General features: G+C 48.6%; 1 protein-coding gene across 1 annotated transcript in view; it reads right to left on the reverse strand.

Moving 5' to 3' along the window:
• The window catches only part of BSN (bassoon presynaptic cytomatrix protein), a 114,584-nt gene that overhangs the window by 46,273 nt on the left and 47,543 nt on the right, over positions 1 to 20,768 (reverse strand). The window contains exon 2 of the mRNA XM_073010172.1: positions 706 to 1,114. Within this exon, the coding sequence (XP_072866273.1) occupies positions 706 to 1,114 (409 nt within the window). The remainder of the gene's footprint in view (positions 1 to 705; positions 1,115 to 20,768) is intronic.

The following is a 20,768-nucleotide window of genomic DNA, read 5'->3' on the forward strand; positions in this document are numbered from 1 at the left end:
GACCCAGAGTCCTCTTGTCCTCTTGGGTGAAAAAGAAGCCAAACTCACAGAAATGGTCTTACAGTGGCTTCTTGGCGAGTGTGGGACACTGTCATCCTTGGTGAATGCTTGCTTCCCAGCCTGGTTCTTTACCCTAAGGTCATTTCTTTAGGGATGGGGTAGCTGCCCCACCACCTCAGGTCCCCAGCTGACTAGAACTAAAGCCCAGAGGAGGTGCTTCCCAGAGCAGTTTCCTGCCTCCCATGAAACCTTTCTCCCCTCACCAGCATCCCCCTCTAGAGACTGTTGTCAAAGAGAGAGGCCTTCTGGCCTAGGTCAGGGAAATTTGCCTCCCTCTGTATCCTATAGCTGCTCATGGCCCACTCCAAATAAGTTCCACTGGGAAAAATTGTTCATAAGAACAATTTGGTCCTCTCGAAGGCCATTTTTCCAGACCAAACTTGGACCAGGTTAGAAAGTATCTTCTACTCTCAGACTCTGCCCAAGCTTTCAGGGGATGCAGAAATCCCTTGGGAGATCTGGGACCAGGCCCTGTTCTTTGCTGCCACATCTTGGAACCAGGACACATCCCTGCAGGAGGACACAGATGCTGGTGATCAAGGGAAACGACCAGGAAAAGAGAGTTGGTGAAAGAGGGGAAGGAAACCAGGGGAGGCATGCTAATGAGGTGGCAGGTGAGTGGGGAGCCGGCGCAGAGGTGGTTACCTGGGTGAGATGAGGGTTGGGGTTGAACCCACACTGGTTGCAGACCTTGTTGTGACACTGGGTGCAGGTGTTGAAGTTTGGCTGGCTGGGGGTCGACGTGAGGTCCGAAGTCTTGCATATGGGACATAGCGTGCTGCTGGGAAGGGGAGCGATCTGAGGGACGGAGTAGGGTGATGTAGGGGTGCTGCCTCTGTCCGGTGACACTGAGGGGGACCGCCCTGATCTCTGTGTCCTGCTGTCTACCTGCAGTGTCCTGCGGGGACCATCAGCCTCCTGGCCTGCTGGTCCCTGTGCCCTTGTCTCCCGGGGGCTCTCTTGGCCAGGAGTGGTAGCAGAAGCTTGTTTCGGAGTTGGGGAAGCTGCTCTCTGGCTACCCAGGGGTTCCTTGGGGTCCAGTCTCCGGGAAGTGCTGAAATGACATTGAAAATGACTGTTAGAGATACATCTTAAAGAATCAGCTTGCAGAGGTCTCTACCAAGCTAGGTGACCCTGCCAAGCCCCATCACTACCCTCCTCCTCCTGCCCAGAAGAATCATCATGGCCCTCATTTGCTGTGTCCTGTGCTGAGCCTTGACAAGCATCTCCAACTTGAACCCTTGGCACCAGGGCATGAGGCAGGATCAGAACATGTCCTCTCACATTCTGATAAAGTACAGACTCTGATTCAGTAGATCTGAGTAGGGTCTGCATTGTAAGAAGCTCTAAGGTGATGCCAGTACTCTGGTCTGAGGCCCATGCTTTGAGTACCAAGATTCTAAACCTACACATTAGAAATACCTGGATGGGCCAGGTATGGTGGCTCAAGCCTGTAATCCCAGCACTTTGGGAGGCCGAGGTAGGCAGATCACTTGAGGTCAGGAGTTCAAGACCAGCCTGGCCAACATGGTGAAACTCCGTCTCTACTAAAATTACAAAAATTAGCTGGGCTTGGTGGTGACACCTGTAATCCCAGCTACATGGAAGGCTGAGGCGGGAGAATCACTTGAACTCGGGAGGCAGAGGTTGCAGCGAGCAAAGATCGTGCCACTGCACTCCGGCCTGGGCAAGAGAGTGAGACCCTGTCTTAAAAAAAAAAAAAAAAAAAAGAGGGCCGGGCACGGTGGCTCATGCCTGGAATCCCAGCACATGCAGGAGATCGAGACCATCCTGGCTAACACAGTGAAACCCCGTCTCTACTAAAAATACAAAAAATTAGCCAAGTGTGATGGCGGGCGCCTGTAGTCCCAGCTAGTTGGGAGGCTAAGGCAGAAGAATGGTGTGAACGCAGGAGGTGGAGCTTGCAGTGAGCCGAGATAGTGCCACTGCACTCCAGCCTGGGCTACAGAGTGAGACTCTGTTTCAAAAAAAAAAAAAAGAAAGAAATAGCTAGGGTGATTTTTAAAATTCTGACTCCCAGACTGCACCCCGAATTATATAAAAATCAAATTATATAAAAATCTGTGGAGGCAGGACCCTGGCATTAGTATTTTTTCTTCCCTAGGTGATTCCAACATGAGCCCAAGTTACTATACTGAGATACTATACTGGCCAATCTGTTATATCCTGCCTTGAACCCCTTCAGAGGCTGAACCTAGATCGCTGGGGATGGGGGATACTGCAATGCCTAGTTAATGCCATCTCCTGTACCAGGGGCCTGCCTCTACACAAAGGAGCCTTCCTTCTGGTAGCCCTCTGGCAAGCCTGATGCCAGACCAAATCTACCAAGATGGGATAAAGTGTTACTTTTCCACTAGTGTGAAGTTGGGTAGGGTTAGAGGTCCAGGATCCAGCCTTGAGGAACCACTGAGTGAGATCCAATGAGTCTAACCCTCACCTCCATCCCAATCTGGCTGCAGAGGAGCCAGCAGTGTTGGGTAGTTCCATGAGGTAGAAAGCAAATTGTCAGGCTAAAAGTCAATCATATATTCCTTCTCCTTTGACCCAACTTAAGTTCATCTCTGCAATTTTCCTCTTTTCTAGTTTGAAAGAGGATGAGCACAAAAAGCCAAAGGCAATGCTTTATACTGCTTCCCTGAAATTCTCTTCCTGCTTTAGTCTGTACTCATTGGGGTGAATGCCGGCACTCAGGAAACAGGGCTGACTTGCTGAGAGCAGTGTGGAGGCCCAGCCTGTGCAGGAGACTGCCCTGGTAGCTTCTGCCTCAGTTCCCCAGGGTCTGACTGACAGGAGAAGATTCTAAGTTTGCTGCCCCCATCTGAAGGCCATCTGCTTGCCAAAAAGAGTTAAGAGCCAACTGGTAGGGCATCTTAGGACAAGTCATTTCAGGTGGAAGATGAGGAGCCTGCCTGGGGACACTGACCCCAAGATACTTTGCAGTCCTTCCTCCCTTCTGAGGAACTGGCAGGTAGAGAAACATATCCTTGATCTAATAAAGACTCTCCTAAAAAAAAGAAACACTAGGCCGGTGGCTCACGTCTGTAATCCCTGCACTTTGGGAGGCCGAGGCGGGCGGATCACGAGATCAGGAGATCGAGACCATCCTGGCTAACACAGTGAAACCCCGTCTCTACTAAAATAAAAAAAATTAGCCAGGCACGGTGGCAGGCGCCTGTAGTCCCAGCTACTCGGGAGGCTGAGGCAAGAGAATGGTGCGAACCCGGGAGGCGGAGCTTGCAGTGAGCCGAGATGGCGCCACTATACTCCAGCCTGGGCGACAGAGTGAAGACTCCGCCTCAAAAAAAAAAAAAGAAAAAAGAAACACTATTACAGTGTTTAACATTCCTGTCATCAGCCATCAATAGCATAGACCTAACCATCCAGTCACAGACCCACCAATTTCTTCTTCAGCAAGACAACCAGAGTTTGAGTCCAACCCCTCAGGGCCATCTTTGCCACCAGCTATGAAGCCTAGCATGGTGGTGGCCATAGCATCTGTGGCCCACATTGGGAACCTGGGCTTCTCTGAGCCCTTTCAGTATACTAATTTCTAGGTATCCTAAAGAAATATTTCCCACTTGTCCAAATTAAGTTTCATTTTTTACTTAAATTATTTGGGACTGGAGTTTAAAGGCAGCCCTTGAAAGCAAATCAGAAGATGTTGAGAGCCTTTTATAAACATGTGAATGGGCTGTGGTCCCCACCCCTCTCCAGGCTGCACAAGCCTTCTGAGAAATGTAGCCACTTCTATTGTATTTGTGTTGCCCAATAAGTAGCAGGCAATCTATATACACAGCGACTTTTTAAATCAATGTTGTATCACAGTGTAGTCTTTCTGGAGACATTTTTTATGAAGATTAGGGTTCTAAACTCAGCCGTGGTGACAGTGAATAAACAAACAATGTCTTCTGCACCCAGCAAAGTCTGCATGCGAGGGCAATGTTCCTGGCATTGATGTGTGCCCACACGCCTCATGGTAGCCATCATGACACCTGGAGATCGCAATATATGCCCATGGTCTTTGTACTCTCCTGTCTTCCTAGATGCTTCCTTATACCCTCTCCTTGATCTTCAAGCTTCCAAACACCTCCTTCTGTCTCCTAACTGCCACTGATGACCTGCTCACCATATCACAAAGAAAGTTGGACCCACCAGAAGAAACCTGCACAACTTCAGCCTCCCTACTCCTGTCCCCCAGTGTTCACCTGCCTCCTGATCCCAAGGCCCACTTCTCACCTTCACAAATTCTCCCCTCTCCTTCATCATCCATTTCCCCCTCTCTATTGGATCATTTCAATTATCATACAAACAAGCTTCTCCCATCCTAAAAAACAAAAAAGTAGAAGCAGCAGCACTTTGCTCCACTACTCCTTCAGCTACTGCCCCATTTCTCTCCTCTTCTTTACAGCAAAACTCCTTAAAATAATTATCTCCACTTGCCTGACAAGGTGACTTGCACCTGTAACCCCAACTTGGGAGACTGAGGCAGGAGGATCTCTTGAGCCCAGGAGATCAAGGTTACAGTGAGCTAGGACGATGCCACTGCGCTCCAGCCTGAGTGACAGAGCAAGACTCTGTCTCTAAAATAAATAATAAAAGAGCTGCCTCCACTCACTACCTCCCACTCCTCTCCTCTCTCCCTCTCAACCCACCCCTTCAACCTGGCTTTTGCCCATCACTCCACAGACATTCCTCAGGTCACAGTCGGTAGGGACCTCCACATCGTCAAATCCGACAGTCACATCTCAGTTCCTCATCTCATTTGACCATCAGCAGCACTTGACCCCAGATGATCACTCCCTCCTTCCTGAAATAAGTTCTCTATTTGCCTTCGGGAATACCACCTTCTCCTGAATTTCCTCCTCCTGCCTGGCCACACTTTTCTAATCTCTTTTGCAGGTTCTTCCTCATATGCCAACCCCAGAACCCCACTCCTTACACTGGAGAGACCCAGGGCTCAGTCTTTACACAAATGTGCTTCTGTGAGTACTCACAATCCCTAAGTCTCAAGACTTACCCAGTCTCAGGGCTTTAAATCCACTTTCCACTGATACCCACTAAATGTCTATCTCTGGCCCAGAACTCTGCTCTGAACTCTTCACCTGTTTAACTGCCAACTCCACATCTTCACAGAGATGCCCTGTAGGCATCTTCGCCTTGACACACCCAAGCTGAGCCCCTGATCTTGCCCCTAAATGTGGGCCTCCTAGTCTCCCGCTTGGTGCCGTCTCTGCCTCCCTTACTGTCTCATCCTAAGTCAATCCAGCAGTATATCTTGTTAGTTTCTGAAGCTGGCCACTACTACTTACACGCTCCTCCTCACCCCACCTGGTTTGAGCCATTCTCAGTTGCCAGGATAAGGCTTTGTGTGTGTGTGTGTGTGAGAGAGAGAGTCTCCTTCTGTTGCCCAGGCTGGAGTGCAGTGGTGCAGTCTTGGCTCACTGCAACGTAGCTGGGACTACAGGTGCACACCAGCACACTTGGCTAATTTTTGGAATTTTTAGTAGGGTCAGAGTTTCGCCATGTTGGCCAGGCTGGTCTCGAACTCCTGACCTGAAGTGATCCACCTACCTCGGCCTCCCAAAGTGCTGGGACTACAGGCATGAGCCACTACGCCCAGTCCCGCGATAAGGCTTTAAATACACAAGTCAGGGCCGGGCGCGGTGGCTCAAGCCTGTAATCCCAGCACTTTGGGAGGCCAAGGCAGGCGGATCACAAGGTCAGGAGATCGAGACCATCCTGGCTAACACGGTGAAACCCCGTCTCTACTAAAAATACAAAAAACTAGCCAGGCGAGGTAGCAGGCGCCTGTAGTCCCAGCTACTCAGGAAGCTGAGGCAGGAGAATGGCGTAAACCCAGGAGGCGGAGCTTGCAGTGAGCTGAGATCGCACCACTGCACTCCAGCCTGGGTGACAGAGCAAGACTCCGTCTCAAAAAAAAAAAGAAAAAAAAAAAAATACACGAGTCAGGCTTTGCTTGACTTCTCTGCTTTGCTTAAGCCCTGCACTGGCTTCCTTTACCTCCCAAAAGAAAAGCCAAAAGTCTTACAATGGCCCACAAGGCTCCATGAGATTTAGCCCCTTTCCCTCTGGCCTCATCTCTGATTACCCTCTCCCCGACTCCACTTCCCTTATGCCAGGCCCACTCCTGACATGTGCATTTGGCCATTGGATTTGCTGTTCTTTCTTCTTCTTTTTTCTTTTTTTTTTGTTTTGTTTTGTTTTGTTTTTAAGACAGAGTCTCACTCTGTCACCCAGGCTGGAGTGCAGTGCCACGATCTCAACTCACAGCAACCTCCCCCTCCCGGGTTCAAGAGATTCTTCTGTCTCAGTCTCCCAAGTAGCTGGGACTACAGGCATGAGCCACCACGCCCAGTTAATTTTTGTATTTTTAGTAGACACAAGGTTTCACCATATTGGCCAGGCTGGTCTTGAACTCCTGACCTTGTGATCTGCCCGCCTCAGATTTGCTGTTTTTTCTGCAGACGCTTGCTCCCTCTCAAGTCTTTGCTCTGGTGGCATCCTTTCAGGGACACTTAACCTGACTCTACTTAAAACTGTACTTGTCTCCCCGCCTCTTTGTTCTCTGTGGCACTGAGCACCTTCTGACCCATCATATAACAAATTTATTGCTTTTGTATATCCTCTGGGATCCCTGAATTAAACTGCCAGTTCTGTGTGGGCACAGCCTCCGTGTGCTTTCCTAACAGCTGTGTCCCAGGGCCTACCACAGTGCCTGGCACAAACTGGATACTCGATATGTATTTCCTGAATGGGTTGACTGTAGGCACTAAATGACTCAGAGTAGTAAAATGTGGCCCCAAAGTTTAAAAGCTGAGGAAACACGGCAAGTGCCTGGCATGGTACTCAGCCCTTCTCTGGGTCTGACTTCATGCAGGAGAGAACTTCAGGAACAATACCTAAAGTTCCTCCCCACAGCAGTTGGCTACACCCCCAGCCATACCATAGAAGGCTCTGCTGACAATAATTGTGGTAATGCTGACCGAGCCCTCACCATGAGCCACCTGTCACACAGTAACTGCATTAAGCCTCACAGCAAATTCACTGAATAGCGTCTATTTTGCCCATTTTACAGATGAGAAAACTACCACACATCAAAGTTAAGTAACATGCAAAGCCATCATGACTTGCAAATGGTGGAGCTGGGATTCCAAAATCTAGGTCACCAGTCCATGTCCTTAACCATGTCCCACACTGCCTTTCAGGGGAACACCATGTAGCTGTAGAGGGGGTAGAAAACACTGCAGTTTGGGTTCTTTGGATTATTTTTTCTGAAGAGCTGCTTACGTGGAAGCTCCCTGGGAAGAGGTTTCACCATTTTGCTCCCCACTATATCCTTAGGACCCAGCGCCACGCTTGGCATTGAGTGGACACTCAATAAGGACATGCACAATGACCAGAACAATGTGTGAACAGTAGAATGGGCTCACGGAGTGGGGCTGGGCTAGGGCCATGACACCATTCACCTGGGACTTAACTAGCAACGCTGAGAGACTCATAGAGAAAATGACTCCAACAACAGATGTTCATTCATTCAGGCATTCACATTTACTGACCCCTGGATTAGTTCCAGGCCCTATAATAGGTATTGATGGTATAAAGGAATTATATCTCTTCAATGGAAGGTGGGTCCACAGGTGTTCATATTGTTATTCTTCACATCTTATACATGTTGTTTAAGTATTCTTATATTCTTTATAAAGTCATTTAATATTTAATTAAAATAATTTTTTAAAAAAATGATTCATGGCCGGGCGCGGTGGCTCAAGCCTGTAATCCCAGCACTTTGGGAGGCTGAGACGGGTGGATCACGAGGTCAGGAGATCGAGACCATCCTGGCTAATACGGAGAAACCCCGTCTCTACTAAAAATACAAAAAACTAGCCGGGTGAGTTGGCGGGCGCCTGTAATCCCAGCTACTCGAGAGGCTGAGGCAGGAGAATGGCGTAAACCCGGGAGGCGGAGCTTGCAGTGAGCTGAGATCCGGCCACTGCACTCCAGCCTGGGCGGCAGAGCAAGACTCCATCTCAAAAAAAAAAAAAAAAAAAAGATTCATATAGGAGTCCAGTCCTCCAAGAGCCTCTGGTCTAGAGTAGGGACAGATGTGCAAACAAATCCCTGCAAGACACACTGGTCCAGTGATAGACAGAAGCAGAAGTCTTTGAGGATGAGAAGACATTTAAATTGGGCCTTAAAAGATGGGCTGTTCATGCCAAGGTGACAGGGCATGCTAGGCAGAGGCAACAACATGCATGAAGACTCAGAGGCACAGCAGAGCATGCTCAGTCTGAGTAGCTATGCAGGGTAAGCTTGGAAGACGTGAGTCTTTGCTGCTCCCAGCACCTAGAACAGCTCCCAGCAATCATGTGATAGTGTGTGTTGAACTACCTGAGCCAATTGGGAAGCTAAAAGCTAAAATGAACAGAGCCTGTAAGGTTTTCACATAGGGGAATGTTTAGGGTCTTTTCAAGAAGATGATGAGGTAGGGAAACCAATGAGAATAAGGCACTGGCCCAGGAAATAGTCTGCGTGGCAAGAGGAAGGGAAGGTACAGCAGCAGGTATTCTGGCTTTGGCTCCAGGGAGAAGTGTTCCTTTAAATTGAGATGGGGAATCCAAGGAGAGAAGTCAATTAGTGGGTGAGAAATGGGAAGTGAAATCACAAAATCACAAGTTTGGGTTTGGTTGTGTTGAGGTGGGGGTAGGGGGTAAGAGACATTAAGAGATGGGTCACAGCTTCAGTTCAATTCAGATAAGTGTAGATATTTTTATCTGGGAGACTTATAGGTCTTGTTCACAGACAATTCTCAGGCTAGAAATCACCCAGAGAGCAGTGGTCCAAGAAAGCTTTGTGGGGAGGACCAAAGTTGGTAGGAGTAGAGGAGATGTCAGAACCAGAGAAGTCAGAGAAAGGAGAAAAAAGAGAATGACCCCACAGGGTTACAGAAGTTTCCATGAGGAGGAGCACTCAACAATGCCCCCTGCCATGATAAGTCTACATATATGAAAGCCGGTAAGTCACAGGAAGAAAGGCTACACCCATGAGGGCCACACACCATAAATGCCCAAGTCCTGTCCCAAACCAGTCCAGCTTAGGAAGGGCCAGTTCCTTCTCCAGCTGAACACAAGGGCCCACCGTGGCAGGAGCTCCAGGGGTCATAACTGTCTGTGCCATACACCTGAACACACGTTCCATGGGAGCCACAGTGACTACAACCATCCAAGGCCTCCTCAGGAGGAAAGAGGTAAGCCCTCCAGGAGGCTCTTCTTAAGAGACACAAACAAAGGTCTCCACCAAAATATGGCTGCTGGGCAGGAGAAAGAAGGGAATGAGGAAAAAGAGAGGGAGGTGTCCACAGGCAGGACCCACAAGGAAGACTTGGTCTCGTGGATGTGGCCTCATCAGCAGAGAGGCCCCTTGAAGTCAGTGCTCCTCCCAGCAGCCATGGGAGCCCTATTGCTGGGGAGGGCCAGTTTAAGGGTGTGTAAGCAAGGAGGGGAAAGGGGTGCTGCCATAAAGGACACACAGGAGACAGGCAGGTGCAGGAGGGAAAGGGCAGAAAGATGAAGGAGTGGCTGAAGCCAAACAGGGAAGACTAGAAATGCCTTATCTAGGGATATATATATATATATCCCTATCTATATAATTTTTTATTTTACTTTAAGTTCTGGGACACATGTGCAGAACGTGCAGGTTTGTTACATAGGTACACATGTACCACGGTGGTTTGCTGCATCTATCAACCTGTCATCTAGGTTTTAAGCCCCATATGCATTAGGTATTGGGACAAATATATTTTTAAGATGGCCAAGAAAGGTAAACAATGTAGAAACAGCCAGATTTCTACCAGCTTTTCTTCCTTTCAGCATTTAAGGCTATTAGTTGATCAGAAACAATCTTAACTCAGGGCTGTTTGCCAAGGCAGGAAGGAGCACCCTGGCCACAGGAGGGCTGCTGAGAAGGGGAACAGAGCAAATTTAGTTAGCCTCTCTCCTACTAATCCTTAGTACCCTGTGGCCTCCTGTCCCATCCCATGACCACTGCTGGGAGACATAATCCCAACTGCACGGGTGAGAGGCTAGGCTCCCCTCTGTCAGAAGCCCCCAGAAAGGCATGAGGACAGCAAGCGTCAGTGACTAAAAAATGCTTCGGACACCAGGGATGTCTATAATGGCAGAACCACCAGGAGAGATGTGGCTGCCCTGGTACACAGTGGGAAGGAGAGCCTGACCAGGCTGATTCAGACCAGAAGGAAAAGCAGCCAGGCATGGGGCCAGTGCAGGCGCCAGAGGGAAAACCAACCTGGGCTCCACAAGGCAGCATTCCAGAGCATGCCCCCCACCACCTTCAGTTGAGGATTTGAAAGAAATGTTTCCCATTAATAAATGGCTGTCTTTGTTTACCAGGAGGGCAGTGAACTTAAAGAAACTGTTTCTCTAAGTCAGAGTGTACAGAAGAGCCCCAAAGCTTCAAAAGAGGTTTTGATAAATTCATGGCTGACCTTTCTGTAATGGGCAATTAGAGATGGGCAGATGCTGTGGGAGGACCCTCTCCTTTGAGGCCCAGGGCAGGAAGGACTACTGGGCTACCCCAGTGGTTCCTGTGCACCCAGGCAGCAGAGGCTACAGAGCAGTGGGTGCTGGGGCCAGGTCCAGTGTCCTAGAGCTCCTCTCTCAGGAATTGATATGAAAATCTAGAAAGTTTAGGCTTACAAAAAGATTCCAGTTTTTGCACAAGAAAACATGTCCTGGCCTGCCCAGCCTTCAAGTCAATGGCTTCCTGCCTTTTTAATCATGTGCCTCTATCAATAAAATATGTTTCGGCATCTCCAACATATGAATATTCATCTACCAATTATATAAATGCTTATTTTTTATAAAACCCACCTCCCCAAATGGAAAAGTTTTAAAAGATGGATAGACAATAAACGTAAATAGAAATTTCCATATGTTCTGCCTTGTCCCTCCCCTATCCCTCAACCCCTTGGCATATGTGTCCTAGTTGAGGCCACTGCTACGAAAATTCTTAAACTCTCACTCTCCAGTCCTTAAAATAGTTTCTGTTGGTTTCCCAGACCAGATTCAGTCCTATCCTCCACCAGGCTCCATGGAAAGTGTACTTAGGTCAGTGACAGGGAGGCCCCCAGCCATCAAGGGCTGGCCTCATCTGCTTCCTGATTGCCCTATGGGCCAAAAAGAACTTGGAGTACTGACGGCAACAGCACAAGGGTAAGGATCTCCATAACACGCAGCCACAGCCACAGAAAGAGCCCAAGAAGATGGTATCATGGGCTCAAAGCCTCTAAGGTGCTGTCTGCTGGCTGGGTAGGTAAGGTACCACACCCAGGGTTCCTGGGCAGGGTGAGAGGTCATGCCATAGGCAAGAGCTCCCTTGAGGCTGACATCTTCTCTTCCTAACTTCCCAGCCCCTATAAGCTGTAGTCCCACTCTGATGGTAAGTTTTCAAGACCCTAAAGACCCCAGATAACCCAGAGAGCTAGGCCCTTGGTAGAGCTGGGGACAAAGCACCATGATGGCCCAGTGATGCCAGGTGTATACTGATGCCCCTGGGCAGACATGCACTCAACACCCCTGAGCAGACAAACCCATATGAAGGAACCATCAGTGTTACCAGGTACCTGCCACCTCCACTCATCCTTTCCACTCAGAAATGTCTGGCAGGTGGGACTCTTCCTGTGGCCAAACAACAAGGCTCAATTTGTTCCAGGCCAGCCTGTTTGGGCCAGAAGAGAACATGTTTAAGGCAGTGAGCTCTGCTGTGCTGTTGCTGAGAGAGAGTCCAGCATGAGACTGCAGGTGGGTCAGCAAGGGGAGAATGTGACAAGAGGGACTGGTAGGAACAAGACTTGCTGCCATTAAACATAGGCTAGAAGAAGCTGCCAGCATCAGAGGGGGAGACTACCAGAAGTCTCAGAGCAAGGGGAAGCCAGGGCATAACTGCCACAAGAGTAAACCCTGGAGACCTCATTCCCCAGCCCTGGGGCCTGAGTGGGTCTACTAGATTAAGAACATCTCTCAGACAAATTGATTTGCTTTTGGTTTCCTCTGGGACCAGCTAGTCTCCAGAATCCAGAGCAAGGATGGAAAATAAGGGTAACTTTCCTTTAACCCCAATAAATTGGTAGTGACTGCCTGGGAGGTAGGTTCAGGAAGGATTCATGGGAAAGATTGTTACCATCAATTAAGCACAAAGGTCATGGGCTTGTCATCCATGATGTAGAACAAAACCAAACCCTTAGACCTGCCTCAAGTGACATCCATATTCTTGTAGTGTCTCACTAAGAATTGCACCAGGCCCACCTCAGGCCAAATTCTAGAAAGAGAACAGTGGGTATACAGTAGTGGTTCATGTAGAGTCTACCTTTGATCTTCCCCTCAGTCCCATTTTCACCTCTATCCCATGGCTTTTCCAGAATAGCAAGAGATATATGTGGCCACGAGTCAGCTGAAGTGTCAAATGCCATGAGTTCAGTATAACTTTAAAGACTGAATGTTGGCCAGGCGCAGTGGCTCACGCCTGTAATCCCAGCACTTTGGGAGGCCAAGGCGGGTGGATCACGAGGTCAGGAGATCGAGACCATCCTGACTAACATGGTGAAACCCTGTCTCTACTAAAATTTCAAAAAATTAGCTGGACGTTATGGCAGGTGCCTGTAGTCCCAGCTACTCAGGAGGCTGAGGCAGAAGAATGGCGTGAACCCGGGAGGCAGAGCTTGCAGTGAGCCAAGATCGCACCACTGCACTCCAGTCTGGGTGACAGAGCGAGATTCCATCTCAAAAAAAAAAAAAAAGACTGAATGTCTCTTGCACTAAGGTGCCTGTAATAAGCACTGTGTGATTGATGGCTCATCTGAGGGCAAGTAAGTGGTGGTGAGGTTACTACTCCTTTAATCACAGCATCTCCATGTATGTCTTATAGAATTTATCTCTAGAAGTTTTTATTCATTCATTCATTTAAAAAGAACTCATAGAAACCACGTCTCCTGAGTTCTTGAATGTCTGACCACATCTTCACGACCTTTATACTTGAACTACAGCTGGGCACGGGGGCTCATGCCTGTAATCCCAGCACTTTGGGAGGCCAAGGCAGGCGGATCACCTGAGGTCAGGAGTTTGAGATCAGCCTGGCCAACATGGAGAAAATCCATCTCTACTAAAAATACAAAAAAAAAAAAAAAAGAAAAGAAAAGAAAGAAAGAAAAATTAGCCAGGCATGGTGGCACATACCTGTAGTCCCAGCTACTTGGGAGGTTGAGGCAGGAGAATCTCTTGAACCCAGGAGGTGGAGGTTGCAGTGAGCTGAGAATGCACCACTCCACTCCAGCCTGGGCAACAGAGCAAAAACTCTGTCCCAAATAATAATAATAATGAAAAAATAAACTTGAACAACACGTTGGCTGGATATAAATTCTGGGTTTACACTTTCTCTCCATGAGGACTTTGGAGATATAGCTAGCCCCTCTGTTTTCTATCATTGATTATTACTGTGGAGAGCTCTGGCTTTTATATATATATAAACTTTTCCCCTCTGGATGCAATAGAACTATTTTTTTCTCTTTGGAATTCAGTGACACCACCAAGACATGTTTTTGGGTTAAATATGTATATTTTTTCTAAAATTCAGTCTGGCCTTTCTTTTTTTCTTAGATGGAGTTTCACTCTTGTTGCCCAGTCTGGAGTGCAATGGCACTGTCTCTACTCACTGCAACCTCTGCCTCCCAGGTTCAAGAAATTCTCCTGCCTCAGTCTCCCGAATAGCTGGGATTATAGGCATGCACCACAACACCCAGGTAGTTTTTTGTATTTTTAGTAGAGATGGGGTTTCTCCATGTTGGTCAGGCTCATCTGAAACTCCCAACCTCATGTAATCTGCCTGCCTTGGCCTCCCAAAGTGCTGGGATTACAGGCGTGAGCCAACACACCCAGCCCTCAGTCTTTCAAACAAAAGATTTATGTGTTCTTTTATTTCAGGGGAAAGTTTTCTTCTATTGTATCTTTGAATATTTTTGTGTTCCATTTGTTTTGTTCTCTTCTCCGGAGATACCAATTATACCTATTTTGAATTTCCTTTGTTTTTCTATTGTCTGAACTGTTGGCAACCCATAGTTTTCCCCTCACCTGCCACACTCTGCTCAATTCCTTGGGTAACTCCACCTCCCTAGTAACTCCTTGGCATCACACAGGGTTCAAAGATACTCCCTAAGCTTGTCTGCATATGTTGGCTTTGCTAACCGGTCCAATAGATTGTTATTTGTTTTGATCCTCTGGACTCTGACAAGTATCTCCTCCTAAAATCCTCCATCCTGGATGGATTTTGATCCTGGACTTGAAAATCATTGTTTGGCCCGGTGCGGTGGCTCACACCTATAATCCCAGCACTTTGGGAGGCTGAGGCAGGCAGATCACAAGGTCAGGAGATCGAGACCATTCTGGCTAACACGGTGAAACCCCGTCTCTACCAAAAATACAAAAAATTAGCCAAGCGTGGCAGCATGCGCCTGTAGTCCCAGCTACTTGGGAGGCTGAGGCAGGAGGATGGCGTGAACCTGGAAGGCGGAGCTTGCAGTGAGCCAAGAGCATGCCACTGCACTCCAGCCTGGGTGACAGAGCAAGACTGTCTCAAAAACAAAAAAACAAAACAAACAAACAAACAAAAATCAATCTTTGTTTGTTGTATTTCAGGTTACAGGTGTTTGTTATTTTTGTTGAAGGTAGAGTTTTCTTTTCTGTTTCTTATTCCTCTTGCAGTTTTTGGAAGGAAATAATGTCTTTTTTCCTACCTAGTCATCAGACTTGGGTAATAGCTCATCAGCAGGAAATTCCTAGGGGAGCTAGGACAGGTGGGAGCCCATGCTGGGAGCCAAGAGAAGCAGAGGAGGGAAGAGAAGGCAGGCAGGTGGCCAGGCCAGAGTCACCACCCAGAGCCAAGACCTGGGTCAGCAGCTCCTTGAGGAGCTCCCCCTATGATCTCCTAGACTCTCCAGATGACCCTGGCCTGGGACACCAGAAGAACCCAAGACATTGACATTTCTCTGAGAAGTCACAGGGCATTCCTGCACTAAGGCCTTCCTGGCCTTCCCAGTCTACAGTGACTGGGGCACCTTTTAAGAGTGTTCTAGGCCAACCAGCTATCTCCATGTGTTCCCCTACTAGGCTCAGCTTTCTGAGGGAACGTCTAACTGGCCAGGTAAATTCTCAGCCACCTCACCACAGACTTCTAAGGAGCTTTGGCCCCAGTGCCAGCCCTCTTCACATTTCCCAACCCCATCTTCTAGGAGTACCATGGCTCTCAAGTATAGCCCAGGAGTTCTGATGCAGCCCAAGTCATGGAGGCTCCTGCTCCCCAGCCAGCCCCAGGCTCATAGACACTTGCATTAGGACCCCACATGACACAACTTTGGGTTGTATAGCATCACAGTGTTCTGACCCAGGTCAGCTCCTAAAGCTAGGAAGCTCAAATCAGGAGACTGAAGTCATTTCATAAAGCTGAGCCAGCTTTTCCCAGGTTCCAGCTACTGCAAATCCTACTACTGCAGCCTTTTACCAAGGGGACAATGCTGTGCTTGTCAGCTCTCTTCAAAACTTTGCTGCAATCTGGAAGTCAAGATAAACTAAGAGAAAACTGCAAGCCTTTGTGACTAGGGAGGAAGCAAGCCACTTCCCATAGTCCTGCCCCCAACAGGGCAGAAGCCAGGACTCTGGCCCAGAAAGCTCAAGTTCCTGACTGGTCATCAGACCCAATACTGATGACAGACTCAGCACTCAGCCTGCCCTTAGGGGCTGCCTGGACATATCTTTATCCCACAAAGATGGCTAAGGGTATACTTCACACTCAGCCCTGCTCTAGGCACAGGAAGAGAGATACAGGCCAACAATGCAGTTGGCAAGATCACCCAGTGTCTGCGTCACTTTGCAGACACTAAATGCATGCATGAATTCACTGAACATCCGCTGTGCTCAGGGGACTGGACTGGCCCCAGAAACATCTCAGTGTATGAGGCATCCCAGAGCCTCCTGTTTGAGACTTCCAGGGAAACCCTGCCTGGGACCCCTTAATACATTTCTCATGGGAAATCAGTGGAATTAAAAAATAATGCCTATTGTCTATTTTGTGGGAGAAACACCAAACTAATATCTATTCATCCTATGTTAAAAACCTCTCTGTCCAGAAATCAGGCCTGCTTTTTTTTTTTTTTTTTTTTTTTTTTTTTTTGAGACAAATTTTTGCTCTTGCTGCCCAGGCTGGAGTGCAGTGGTGTGATCTTGGCTCCCTGCAACCTCCGCCTCCCAGGTTCAAGCAATTCTCCTGACTCAGCCTCCCAAGTAGCTGGGATTACAGCCCTCAGCCACCACGCCCAGCTAATTTTTTGTATTTTTAGTAGAGATGGAGTTTCACCATGTTGGCCAGGCTGGTCTTGAACTCCTGATTTCAAGTGATCCACCCGCCAAGAAATAACAGGTAGTAAAATGAGAATGAAACCCTCTGAACTCTACCTTTGCCTTGCAACTTCAAATTTATTACCATCAAAAGAATACAAAGCAAGTGTTACACACAAAAAGCATGGGAACTTGAATGTGCATGTGTGTGTGTGGTGGGAGGGGTCAGTGGTCCGGGGGCTCCCAGAAGGAGAAATCAATGTGGGCTGGCAGAGTCCCAGAAAATCCTAGAGGAAGCCATGGGGAAGGGGGTGGTTCCAGAGAAAAGTGGGCCATCTGGCTTTCCTCTACACACAGTGACCACAGAGTCCTTAGAGTTTGGCACAGGGCCTGGCCCAGAGCAGGACTCAGTAAATGTTTGTGGACTGAATGGCCCATGGGCTCAGGTGATTGATCAGGAAAGCAGAGGCTCTGTGTGGTAGCAGTGGCTGACACACTGAGCATAGAACACAGAGGACCCACTGCAATAATCCCGGGTCCTGCAAGGGCATCCCAGGCCGATGATAGACAAGTCTGGGGGAGAAAAGACTCTGAAGCCTAGTACAGAGACATGGGAGTAGGCCCTGCTTAGGAGTCTCACTCAGACAGTCTGTTTGAAAAAGGCCTGGCTTTCCTATGGTAGCTGCCATGATCATAGTCACACGTGTGAAAGCTCGCACCAGTTATATTATGCTAAGTGCTCACTCTTCCCACCTAATCCCACCATATGCATGTCAGGCACAGCAGCATATCCAGAGTTACCACCCCACCCTGGACACACTTGTCCACAGCCTTCAAAGCACTCTACTATGTGGCTCCTCCTAACTAGGCAGTTTTTCCTCTTCTTGCACTGCCTTCAGCAGGGATTCCTGAGGCTCCTCATCTGACCCCCACCTCTACCAGCTCATGCTGTATTCTCTTTCTACAAGGCAGTTTCCTTAAAAGCCAATTCAGGCCAGGCGTGCGGTGGCTCACACCTATAGTCCCAGCACTTTGGGAGGCTGAGGTGGGAGGATCCCTTGTGCCTAGGAGTTTGAGACCAGCCTGGGCAACATAGGGAGATCCCATCTCTACAAAAAATAAAAAAATAAAAAAAAATTACCCAGGCATGGTGGCAGCCATGTGGTTCCAGCTTCTTGAGAGGCTGAGACAAATGGATCCCTTGAGCCTAGGAGGTTGAGGTTGCAGTAAGCTATGATTGCACCACTGTGCTCTGCAATCCAACCTAGGTGACAGAGTAAGATTCTGTCTCAAAAAAAAAAAAAAAGAAAGTCAATTTAACCTTCAAAACCTAGTTTAAGTATCCTGCCCGCTATGGACCCTCACAAGATTCCTCAGTTCCCAGAAATCTGCTGTGCCTTCCTGCAGACTTTTCATGGCCTCATGAGGGAGGGCTCCTTGTGTGCTTGTGGGCTCCCTCTGGACTCCCTCTCTCCCCTCACCTGCACGCAGCATGAAGCTAAATGCCCAGACAGGGTTGGTGTTAAGGACGTATTGACCCATTGACTGTAATTCTTTTTTTTTTTTTTTTTTTCAAGACAGAGTCTTGCTTTGTCACCCAGGCTAGAGTGCAATAGCACGATCTCTGCTCACTGCAACCTCTGCCTCCCGGGTTCAAGCAATTCTCCTGCCTCAGCCTCCTGAGTAGCAGGGATTACAGGCACCCGCCACCACGCCTGGCTAATTTTTGTATTTTTAGTATAGATAGGGTTTCACCATGTTGCCCAGGCTGGTCTCAAACTCCTGACCTCGTGATCCACCCGCCTCAGCCTCCAAAAGTGCTGGGATTATAGGCATGAGCCATCACGCCCAGCCTGAATACAGTTCTTTATAAGGCTTATGAAAGATGATGAGAATGATTAAAAAATGCCATCTCAAGACAGTAACTGAGACTCAAGATTCCAGCAGGAAAAATAATCCCTCTTCTAAATAATACCCACTGCAACATCAAAGGACATTTCAAAAGGAAAGCCATCCACCACTTTTCAGCCTTTGACATTACCATGTCCATGGTTCCACTTGCCTATCAGCCTAGTTGCAGAAAAATGTGCATAGATGGTGGCTTGTTTTCCTTTCTTGCCAACTATGCAGTCTTTCCTCTGTGGTTTTCTTGTTTTTCACTTTTAAGGGGTCTAACTCAGAAGGAGAAATCTAATACCTATCTGTGGCACTTTGGTTCCTGCCTTTCCTTCTCTCTCAGCCTGTGAGAGTCAGGAGGGTGCTGGGGGTTCATTTCCAGATTCTCCCTGTGGACAATTCCCCTATTGGTCACTTGGGGAGATTGCCTCCTGCAGGCAGAGACCACCCAGTGAGAGGCTTCCTGCAGATGACCGCGGTCACTGCATACCCTCCTCCCATTCTTCCCTCCTGCCTCAGAGATTGATTCTCAGTCCCCCTCACTGTTCAGCCTGATGTGGGGTAACAGCCACAAAGGCCCGGCCTAAGGCCAAAACCTCCCATCCAAGGAGCCATCAATCCCTTTCAGGTGACTGGACCCACCCTTGACTAGAAGAGGCCCTCCCCCGGTAGACCACCAGGAGCTCCCTCCTCTACTCTCTTCCCCTTTCTAGGGCTCTGCGTCTGGGGAGCACAGATTCAGGGATGCCCATGTTCCTACCTGACATGTTTTCACACATTGAGACCATTAAATTCAGCTACTGTGGCCTAAATTCCATCAAGACAGATGCTCTCATAAAGGAAATATCTGCCTGTTGATCTGAGAGTGGTGACTAAGACCTGAGAAAAAAGCATGATGAGCTACTGTGTGCACACATGCATGCGTGCATGTGTGTGTAGTGTGTGCTCACACGTGAGTATGTACATGCACTGTGTGCATGTGTGTTTGAGCATGTGATAGCATATGTGATCACACTCTCCATGGCACGTAGCTAGCCACTGACTAGTGAGTAATATACTGCCAAGCAGTCCTGCTCCCAGAGAGAAGGGCAAGTCTCTGAGGGACTAGCCCAGCCCTGAGTCACCACACCCAGAATGCCTGGGCCGGATTGAGCCAACAGAGGGGCCAGGGCTACCCCAGCATGAGGAAATGCAGTGCCAAGTGCCCAGTAGGCACTGAGAAAAACATTAGCCTTGCCTTCCTCCCTTTCTTCCTTCCCTGGCTTGACAACAAGTGGAGTGGGCAGGAAGCCTGGATTCTTTTGCCAAAATCTTCAGGGTAGTGGGAAGTAACGAGAAGGCCAGGCAGCAGTGCTAAGGGAGAGATAATGGTAGAACTGTATGGCCTGTGTCTGACAAAAGAGGAGAGACCAGGGTCTGAGAGCCAAGCTCATGCAAAGGCCCCCTGGCCCAGATGATCAGGCAAGTGCACGGAGGTTCGCACAGCCCTGCTGAGGGAGTAAGGAGAATATTGCATACTGAGGTGCCCACCACCATGTCCGACTGATTTTTGTATTTTTAGTAGAGACAGGGTTTCACCATGTTGGCCAGGCTGGTCTCCAACTCCTGACCTCAGGTGATCCGCCTGCCTCGGCCTCCCAAAGTGCTGGGATTACAGGTGTGAGCCTATACGTGGCCTGCAAATAATATTTTGGCATGGCCAAGTTTTTACCTAGCAGAAGGTAAAGGGAATGTCTGGGGAAGGTGCTGGGTACTCAGTGCAGCTTGAGAGTTCCAGAGAACAGAGTGGGGTACCTGGGATGGAGGATGTGAATACAAATCCAAATACAAAAGGGGGAGGCGGAAGGGGTCAGGGCTCCAATGGTGGCCAGAGCAGCACAAGTGTGTGGCTTTACCGCATGTCAGGTCCTCACTGGGAGCTTCACGGCCCCTGGCACTGGGCTGCACTGCAGATGTTGGCTACCTAGTAGTGAGCAAGGCAGACAAGGCCACTTATTTCATAGGACTCGTCTTATGGTGCAGGATACAAGCAAAGACCAAGAAGACAAATAGGTAAGTCTAATTCATTCAGAGTATATGATAGGTGCTTAGAAGAACAATATGAATGAGAAAGAAGAGAAACTACCCTGGTGGGTCAGGGGGCACTTCTGAAAAGGGGACCCCTGAGCAGAGTCATGTAAATAAATAAATATAGATATAGATATAGATAGATATAGATATAGTATTTTTTTTTAACGGAGTTTCGCTCTTGTTGCCCAGGCTGGAGTGCAATGGCATGGTCTCCACTGCAACTTCTGCCTCCCAGGCTCAAGCGATTCTTCTGCCTCAGCTTCCCAAGTAGTTAGGATTACAGGCACCCACCACCATGTCTGC

This window comes from Chlorocebus sabaeus, chromosome 22, assembly GCF_047675955.1.
Source record: "Chlorocebus sabaeus isolate Y175 chromosome 22, mChlSab1.0.hap1, whole genome shotgun sequence".
NCBI lineage: Eukaryota > Metazoa > Chordata > Mammalia > Primates > Cercopithecidae > Chlorocebus > Chlorocebus sabaeus.